Raw genomic sequence first — 9,551 nt, forward strand, 5'->3', positions numbered from 1 at the left:
TGATGAAAGTCCATTAGCGGTACCTCGCCATGGCCGTCCGCGGGCACATGGGACGAGGTGGCCTACCGGGTCCGGGAAAGGGGCCGGCCATATCTCCATGACGTCGCTCTTTTTGCGCATCATCTCCGTCACCTTGCTCAAGAACCGCAACCGCGAGCCTGGAATATGCTGCGCGACACCAGAAACGACGCCGACACAGTGCGCTTGTTCCGCACCTTCACGCTAGACCTGACCGACCAAGAACAAGTCAAGCGGAATTGCGATGGCTGTGGTCGCCTAGCGCATCTCGTTCCGCGTGAGAATGGCGGCGGCAGCGGTCATGACGGCATTTGCGATGTGCTGGGGAACAGAGCAGGGGATGTGGCCGTTTAAGTCTGAGCTGCTCTCCGGATTCCCCACGAAGATACTGTCGTACCCGGACAGTTGGCACACACATGCACAAGTGCAAGTAGTCAGATATCATGCAAGCTATCTGTATTGGAGCCTCTAAGAGGAGACCTGTAACCAGTTCCGGCAGGTGACAAGACATACCAAGAACCGCCCCGATGATCTTCTCCAAGTCCAATGTTCAGACCCCGCACCCGGTATCCCTCGGACGACCCGGCTAACATCCTGGCCGAGTTGCGATGGTTGACGGTACTTTCCGGCTCAGGAAGCTCGACTTTCTAGCTTTTTCATATCGCCGGGAACCTGGACGAACCCTGATGCCCAGAAACCATGGGATATCGACGAGGAGTCAGCTTCTATATCTGGCAAGTTGTAAGCCCCCATGGATCGCCCGGGAGGCAGTACTCTGCGAGACTTGCCTGGCAACAAAGCGAAAATGCACCAATACTGCTAGTCAGCCATGGTACAGCCATCGAAAGCCGGGTACGGGCACGCCATGCGCCGTACTTTTACTTTGCCGACACTCTAGCGACATGATTCCATTGTCAAAAAAACACTGCTATGTCAAAACTTCATAACCCCCAAAGTGGCGGGCTGGATTGGCCTCTATCACGGGCTAGACAATCAAACTACCAAGTCACGGTTATTGCTCCCCTGGTCAGCCGTTAATCATCTTCAAGAGCTTAATTCTTTATCCTTGATCCTTGTTGTATTAATCATGCGGAGAACGGAACTTGCATACGGAACTGTCGCTGAGGCTGCCTCAACAATATGCCAAGAGCCAAGGTCACCGCCAAGATCGTTATCATTTCTTTCCGCGTGGTCGCCACCATGTAGCCGGGATACAGAGCCGAGATAGTCTGCCCCGAACGCCTACTGTCGCCCATTACCTTGAATGTGCTGTTTTCTAGAATAGTCAGGAGCGGCGTCCGTTGCTGTTTGCGGAAGGTCCTTGGGTCTGTTATGTAGTAGTCGATGGAGTGCCCAGCCTTTATCACGAGAAAGCAAATTCAACGAGAATATTATCCCGCAGCCCGTTGGACATGCACAGAATAGACGTCGTACTGGCTGCATATAAGTATGTCCGATTGACCCAATACAGATAAATGGATGTAGATTGGCACGCAACTCCCAACTTGACGGTGAAATTCTGCACCATATACACGGACGAGTGTCGCTCTTGTTCCCACTCGCTATCCTTCTTTCTCGTCTTGCTGAAGACCAAGTCAAGATGAAGACCTCAGTTGCGTCGCTCCTGTTAGCTGCCATGAACGCTGGCAGTGAGGCTCGACCCCACGAAGCCCAGATCAACGCTCGGGCGTATGGCCCTGCTCAGCTTCAAGCTTTCAACGCTCCTCAGGCTGTTTCCATGGAGACTATGAAGCAGGAAAAGATCGGACACAGGGAGGCACAGCGAGCTGCAGGAGCCTACGACCTTAATAGGTACGAGAGAGCCGGTCCCGCTTCATGTGTCAATGGGACCGCTGCTGGCTATGCCTGCAGCCGCGTTGACCTACTGGACTTCCTCCGCCATCAAGACATGGGTGCTACAGAGGTCTTAGAGGGCAACGACGTGTGGGGTAAGTCTTGCGGTCCTTTTCCCGTACGACACAAAAGCTAACTTGGTTGGAAGGGTGGACTTCTGCCGATGGGCGCGAGTTTGGTGCTGTTGGTCAAGCTGAAGGAACCGCTTTCGTCGAGGTCAAGTCCGATGGCAGCTTAGTCTACTTGGGCCGCCTGCCGACCCAGACCGAGCCTTCAACGTGGCGTGACATGAAGACGATCAAGGACCATATCTATATTGGCTCCGAAGCGGAAGGCCATGGCCTTCAGATCTTCGACATGAGAAAACTTCTCGATATTGACCCAGCCAGCCCAGTTACCTTCCCCTTATCATCGCTTACAGCCCATTTCGATGCCTTTGGCAGCAGCCACAACGTTGTCGCGAACGAAGAGACGAACATGATCTATGTCGTAGGCACCGAGCGATCTTTGCCATGCCGCGCTGGGCTCTGGATGATCGATGTCTTCCACCCCGAGCGGCCTCAAGATATGGGCTGCGTGAGCTCGGATGGCTATGTGCATGACTCGCAGTGTGTTGTCTACACAGGTCCGCATGTGAAATACCAAGGAAAGGAGATATGCTTCAACTACAACGAGGATGCGTTGACCATTGTGGACGTCAGCCGCAAGCCGACGCCCGTGATGCTCTCACGCACGACGTACAACGGCGCAACCTACACGCACCAGGGCTGGATCGCCAATGCCGACATGACGTATCTGCTGCTCGATGATGAGCTGGACGAGTCGCGAAAGAACGGCCCTGCCGGCGACCAGCGCACCACGACGTACGTCGTCGACATCACGGACCTCACGAATCCCGTCTTCAAGTCGGTCTACAAGAGCCCCGCGAAGAGTATTGATCACAACCAATACGTCATCGATGGCATCTCGTACCAGTCCAACTATGGCTCAGGACTCCGCATCGTTGACGTCCGCTCCATCGACCGCGATGAGGGTGCCTCGAGTGGATTCATGGAAGCCGGGTATTTCGACTGCCGCCCGGAAGATGACGCTGTCGGCGGCGAAGCCACCTTTGATGGATCCTGGAGTGTGTATCCTTACTTCAAGAGCGGCTACATCCTGCTCAACAGCATTGAGCGTGGCGTCTTCTCACTCAAATACCAGGGGTGAAGGACCATGAAGGACCAAGCCATGAATTAGGCTGAACCTCTTGATGGAGAATGCACTGCCCTCCGTACAACACTTTTCCATCAATGGTCGACAAGCCGGTGCAAAACGGAGCTAGAGCTGTCTACGTACCTGATCCAATAAGAAGCCTGCAATGCAGTGCAACGGGCATTTAAAAAGGGCAGCACATTCGCCATCAAAGGGGATACCGGCTGAGGAACAAAGACTTAATACTTGATAATAATACATGCATACCTAAGGAATCACGTACAGAAACAAAACGGGCAACACTTGTAACACAGATCACTCATGTGATACAAGAACTGTCACAGGCTCATTCTGAGCAGGTCTAGACCCTTCCCGACATGCACACACGTAAATATCAAGAGTGTTCTCGGGTCGATTCATGGAGCACTTCCTCTGGCCTCTGTCGCGTCGACTCATTCTTCTACATCAATACTCTCCGATCTGCGATGGCCATGTGACCGCGACCCCCGAAATTTATCAGCAAGGAGGTACCTCCTTCTCTCCACAAAGTGTTATCTGTTTCTGTGATAAAAGCTGGTACTGCGGGGAATCAGGGACTCGAGTGCGGGGCAACTTCCCACCGAGCTCTCTGTCCAATCGAATCCAAGCCAGTCTCCATCCAAGCATCGCCTCGATTTCTCTTTCCTCAATTGATTAGCTAACCTCCAACTACCTCCACATACCATACCCGCCAGCCCAGCAGGCTGGAAAAGAAGAAAATAACAGCAATATCTATACTACATACATCTCTACTGCCGCCCGGGCTCCTTTATCGCCTAGATCCGTGAGCCTCATGCCCATGCACACAAACGTCCAGCCCGCCCGAGACCGACCTTGCCCCAAGACGAGGACATGGCGGGGCTTTCGGCTCTAGAGTCTCTCCCCCACGAGATCATCCTCGAGATCCTATCTTGTAGGTTCCCAGCACGCGGCGCAAGCGCAGATGTGACGTGGAGTGGAGCAACACTGACTGGGGTTTTGATAATCCAGTTTTAGAAACCAAGGATATTATCCACCTCCAACGTTGCTCGCGGAGGCTCCTGAAGCTGAGCCGTGACAATGTTTTCTGGCGAACGAGGTGTCTCTTGACGTCCTCCTTCCTGGAGGGCATCAACCTCCGACGTGGCGCACGCTTCCCCGACGTCATCGAGGGGGCTCTCAACGAAGACGCAGCCTTGCAAGATCACGACGGCCCCGACACGGAACGGTCCCCACCGCCGTTGGACTTCCCGTGGGCCTCTAGGAGGGCGCGAGAGAAGGAGATCCAGAAGATCACGGCGAATTGGGACCCCTCTTTTCCTGGTGAAACCATCAGCTGGTACGACGAGTACATCCACCGAAACAGTCCCATTGCAGTCTCGTGGTTTGAGAGGCCTCAACTCAGGGATGGCGGCTTGAAGGACCACATCGAAGTTAAGGGCGTTGCAGTCTACCAGCATGGTGACGAGGAAGTCTTCGCCGTCTCCCCACTTGACGACGGCTCTGTGTGTTTATGGGATATCAAAGGGACGCGCCCTGGCAAGAAGAAAGGGTCAATCTTGCAGCAGAGTAAGGCCGGGTTGCTCCGCATGGGTAGTTCCAAGAGTCCATACCTGAGCCCTGACTGCGTGAGTGTCGACAACGCCAGAGGCAGAGCTTTCTTTGCAGGTGAGTGGGCCCATGGATTGCGAGCCTGTTCTAAGGTCATTTGTTGACTCCTATCTCACAGTGCAGGGCCATGTTGTGGAAGTAGACCTGGGAACACTTCAGGTCGTAGGGGATCAACCTTACGAATGGACTATTACGACAATGTCCAGCGCCCAGCCGAGAGTTCCACTAACTATAGGTACTCTGCATGGCATTCATCTTCATGATTCTAGGTATGGACGTTACGTTGAGCAAACTCGCCAAGAGCGTATCGACGACTTTGACAGATATAATGCGCCACGGCGATTATCACTACTGCTGTTCTCAGATCCTCTTCCGCCGTACGCGCCGCTACCTCACTCGAATCCATTGAGCATATTACACCTTGAACAACCTGGAAACAAACAGGCAGTCTCCGACGACATTTTTGTCGCGGGGCGTTTCTCGAATATTTTGAACTACGACAGACGCATGTTTCCTTCAATCAAGGGCTCTCTCCATTCCGGCGCCCGGCTCTGCAGTCTTACATCACTCCCTTACCCTTTCTCCAGTGTTGATAGTGAACTTCGTCGAAAGGGCGAGCTCTCGATGGAACAAGTCGAGAAGATCAAGGAGACGACAGGCGGCAGGACTCTGGTTGCCTGTGGGGAGTACAATACCAAGGGCTCGCTTGAAATTTACGGCCTAGGGCCTCCGCTGCCGGGACAAGAGCCCCATGGGGTCAGCCTGAACTCGGTGATGAAAAACCGACAGACAGCTTCTAAGTCGAAGCTGCTTTCGGTGATCAACCATGGAACTTGTCTAGTGGTATCCGATGGCTCGGGCTACTTGAAATGGGTTGAGAGAGACGGGTTTACCGAGGTTCGTCGTCAATATATTGGGCCGTCTGAAAGGGTTGTTGGCCACACGTCTCTCTTCAACGAGATGCCCGGCTCTGGGGAGATTGCACGGAAACTCCTATCGACGCAGTCACGCCAAGCCAGCGACGACAAGTCCAACGACGACGACATTCTGCTTTGGACAGGCGAAAAGTTGGGGCTGGTTGATTTCTCGTCGAAGCAAGGCTTCACGGCTGATGATTTCGAGGAAGGAGACACAAGAACGCCCGAAGAAGTGGCAGCCGAGCAAGAGAAACAGCACTATGAGGAGAGAATGAGGCAAGCCCTCGAGCGAGATGCTGACGGGGTCCGCTTGTTTAAGGTGCTTGGAGCAGGCATCCGCGGCTGAAGTTTGGGATAACGGGGATAACGGCGATCACGAAGTTTATCGCGGCTGTTATGGATTCCCATCGCAGCGAGAGTGGTTTCCCCACTGTGGGTAGGATCATCTCGATATGTCCACGTCTCGTTTCCCCTAGTCTCTCCACAGCGGGTTCTCTGTTTACTTCCTATCCGGTCCACTTGGCATTACGTAGCAGTAGCAGTTCTACAAATACAGCGATAAGGCAGTGCGCAAGCCAGCGCCAAAGCAATAAAAATAGGATCACAAGTACGGCAGGCATTGAAGCCCCTGTGTGGTCGACCCAAGGGCTGAGCATAGCATACGTAAACCTGTTGTCAGGTCGTGTTGTTTTGTGTTCCGGAGAAGCTAATGCCGCTATCTCATCTGCGGTATAGCGAAGACATCCCTGGTAATAACGGCTCTACGTAAGTAGTTAGGTGTGACTTGTGGGCGAATAAGCAAAAGGAGACTCCGGGAGGTTAGGGAAGATCAGTCCTCGGAGCCATTCTTTAGTAGAATTCAAAATATAGCCCCGCATAGGTTGCCGGGCTCGCTTGAAAGCAAGGCGGGTGATGCTGCCAATGCCAGTGAGGCGGAGCCATATGCTCACAATTCCCAATGCGCGGTAGTGGACTTGTTGGCAAAGGTGGTGATCTGGGTACTGTATGGTAAGACGCAGGAGTCCAGGAGGTTCGGTCCTCCAGTCGGGTCCCCATCAAGTGGTAAGTTGAAGTTTGGCTGGCTGTAGTACGTGTACACTGGATACACTACAGTATCTAGTCCCAATAGCTGCATATCGTACTGTTTTGAGTGCAGCATACATGCCTACTTGCCGCCGAGTCCAATGCAGCAGCTTATTAATACCGTTGAGGTTTCTCCAAGAGCCTGTCACCAGAGAGAGAGAGGCAAACTGTAGGTAGGTAAGGTCGATGGGAAATGACTGCCAGCCTCGAGAATTCCCTTCTGGTTTGCCTTGCTGTTCCGAGTTGCAGCGAAACGTGAGGCAGCCAATGAGAGGAGGCAATGCACTAAACCAGTGGGCATTTTTTGGCCAGCAGTGAACCCCCTGTACCAAGTAACCATGAAAGCGGATGGTCCACTGGTCCGTGTCCGCGTCGGAGATCTTCTCGAGTGCAGTGCCAATTCAGACGAGCAACGTGGACGATTGCCCGTTGTTGTCAGTGTTCCTTTTTCCCCCTAATTCCTGCGATATTTGACGACATCAAACATCTGTCGACGGCGACTTGTTTGTCTGTCAACTTTCCGATTGCCCACAGCATGACTCCGGCCGGCCCAGCGCTCAGGTGGTTTTGCCACCGAGCCCCTCCCACAAATTTGGGGTCGAGTCTAGACGTCCACTGCCAACTGTACTCTACCTACCTACCTAGGTACATACCTACCTGACCTAGTCTTTTAGATGGTACAGCACTGTATGCCTTGTATGCAAATGCAATCCGATGCAGCAATGTGCGGTGCGGTGTGGTGCGGTGCACCATGTAAGTAAGTGTAAGTATGGGCATGTAGTGGGTATGCAATATGCTGTGCTCAACTCATGAACTGCATTTGCTGCTGTCTTAGACAGGGAAGGGAGGGCGAGGAAGCCGTCCAGGTTTTGACTGATCACCGACGGACAGATTGGCTTGCATGGGGGGCTTACGGGCAACCGAGTCGATATATCGCCCACACCGCTTCGACTGCAACAACAACGGCAAGCAGTGCCATTCCAGCGTCTTGACTTGTCTGTCCGGTGTACATACATTTCTATCACCCGACGACATACATTGCTGTAGGTTACATACTGTGCCAGGAAGGGACCAAATACACTTGGCTGGCTGGCTGGCTACCTACCATACATGGCTACATACAGTAGCTAACGCTCCAAGCTTGAGCTCACATTGAACCCTCTATATTCTTACCCACTCCCTCCCACCATCCAATCGAAGGATGGTCCCGGCAGTGAGTGTATCCCGCGCACCGCGTGCGCCGTGCTGCAAGCGCACATACCCAGCGCCAGGAAGACAATGCATCCTTTTAATGTGGTTCTCCCTCTTTTCTGGGTTAACCCGGCTTCCCATCTTCTGCCCATCGCCTCGAAACCTGAAGGGCGACTTTGACTCTTGAGACAACCTGATCCACCGTGTTCTTTGTTCCCCAATCGGCCTGTTACATGTAGTCATTCGGTCGAATTGATAGGTTGAGGCAAAAGGCGACCTGAGGGCTCTCTCTTCTTCCTTTTCGTGTCTGCTCATATTCTTTTTTGTTTTGTTCTTTTTTTTACCATTTGCCCAATCCAAGGTTTTTTTCTCTCTCGACCTCTTGTGTCCGAGCTTCGCTTCGTCACACACCGCATTGTATCTGCCGCAGATGTCTGCTTTCTGACGTGCGTGTGTGTGAAGTTCCTCCTCAGTCCCTTCGTCTTCTCCTCATCAACGTCGGCCCTTCGTGATCTTTGGTCTGTCCACCCCTTCCATCCTGGTCAGACCTGTTGCCAACTATGATCCATGAAAATGGAGGGTTGGCATCTTGGAGGGACTGCCATGTCGCGATCTTCGTCCTCGCCCGATTATAGGCATCTCGCTTATCCAACCTTGGCCGGAGGCAAACGCTACCTTGATAGATATGATTATTATATCCCGTCGTCTGAGGAGGAGACGGTGTTTCGACAGTCAAAACGACCAAGATTAGCGAGCCACCTCCAGCAAGAAGACCCGGTCTTTTTCATCCTCAAGGAAGCTGGCGAGCCCTGTGTGGTACCAAATTCTAGCCCCTATGGAATGGGCGCAGCGACGAGGAGCCAGGTCGGCGAGGTCTACGAAAGTGTCAACTACGCAACACGAGAACACAATTCCGTTTACCAACGTACGCCAAGCGGGCTTTCGCCGGCTGTTGATGATGGCACCTTTGAGAAGGCGGATGACGATCTCGATAGCCGCCTTGACGACTTAGCCGCTCGCATGGTCCAAAGGCACATCTCACAGCGGTCTCGACGGGGTCGAAACACCAAGGTCGAACGGGTCTTGAAGAGCCTCATCTCACCAAGGTCTCCGGGTCAGGAATTCCCGCTCGACAACGAAGCTCTCGAGAGCATATTTTACGCGGCAAACGAGATTTTCTTCTTCGGAAGCCTCAAGGGCCGCGTCGAATGGGACTGGGCGGATCATTCCAACGCCAAATTTTGCAGCACAATTATTGGGACTACGGCTTTGCGAAAGGCGGCTCATAACGATGAGATCGAGACTCTTATCATCCTCTCACACCACTACTTAAGGGATGAAAAATATAGCAGACGACTGCTTATCTCTACGTTTCTGCACGAGATGATTCACAGTTACATGTTTGTTCGCTGTGGCCACGGCGCTCGACGCTGCGGAGGGCACACCAAGGGCTTCCGCCGCATTGCACAGCTCATCGATGAATGGGCCGGGCCCGAGACGTTATTTCTCAGCAATATGGAGGCGGACCTGGACGCTTTCCGGCACACGAAGACTATGCACAACCACGACCACGTCCACAGCAGTTGCAATATGCAACTCCCCAGGCATGATAACTGGGCTCCTCCTATGGCCAGGTCTCGGAGCGCCTGGCCTGATATACGTTGA

The 9,551-nt window shown here is 53.2% G+C and overlaps 4 protein-coding genes across 4 annotated transcripts; all 4 read left to right on the forward strand.

Moving 5' to 3' along the window:
* Positions 1 to 165: 165 nt before the first annotated feature.
* PG997_012297 (uncharacterized protein) lies at positions 166 to 372 on the forward strand (the record flags this gene model as incomplete). The annotated part of the gene is made up of 1 exon (XM_066816611.1): positions 166 to 372. One exon carries the CDS (start codon positions 166 to 168, stop codon positions 370 to 372), a length of 207 nt encoding a protein of 68 aa, XP_066662303.1.
* A 1,246-nt stretch (positions 373 to 1,618) lies between these two features.
* On the forward strand, positions 1,619 to 3,081 carry PG997_012298 (uncharacterized protein; the record flags this gene model as incomplete). The annotated part of the gene is made up of 2 exons (XM_066816612.1): positions 1,619 to 1,967; positions 2,021 to 3,081. The coding sequence occupies 2 exons, from the start codon at positions 1,619 to 1,621 to the stop codon at positions 3,079 to 3,081; spliced, it is 1,410 nt and encodes a 469-aa protein (XP_066662304.1).
* Positions 3,082 to 3,957: 876 nt separating this feature from the next.
* On the forward strand, positions 3,958 to 5,958 carry PG997_012299 (myosin I myo5; the record flags this gene model as incomplete). The annotated part of the gene is made up of 3 exons (XM_066816613.1): positions 3,958 to 4,018; positions 4,096 to 4,752; positions 4,814 to 5,958. The coding sequence occupies 3 exons, from the start codon at positions 3,958 to 3,960 to the stop codon at positions 5,956 to 5,958; spliced, it is 1,863 nt and encodes a 620-aa protein (XP_066662305.1).
* A 2,531-nt stretch (positions 5,959 to 8,489) lies between these two features.
* Positions 8,490 to 9,551, forward strand: PG997_012300 (uncharacterized protein; the record flags this gene model as incomplete). The annotated part of the gene is made up of 1 exon (XM_066816614.1): positions 8,490 to 9,551. The coding sequence occupies one exon, from the start codon at positions 8,490 to 8,492 to the stop codon at positions 9,549 to 9,551; it is 1,062 nt and encodes a 353-aa protein (XP_066662306.1).

This window comes from Apiospora hydei, assembly GCF_038363865.1.
Source record: "Apiospora hydei strain CBS 114990 chromosome Unknown utg000009l_segment0_segment0, whole genome shotgun sequence".
Classification (NCBI taxonomy): Eukaryota; Fungi; Ascomycota; class Sordariomycetes; order Amphisphaeriales; family Apiosporaceae; genus Apiospora; species Apiospora hydei.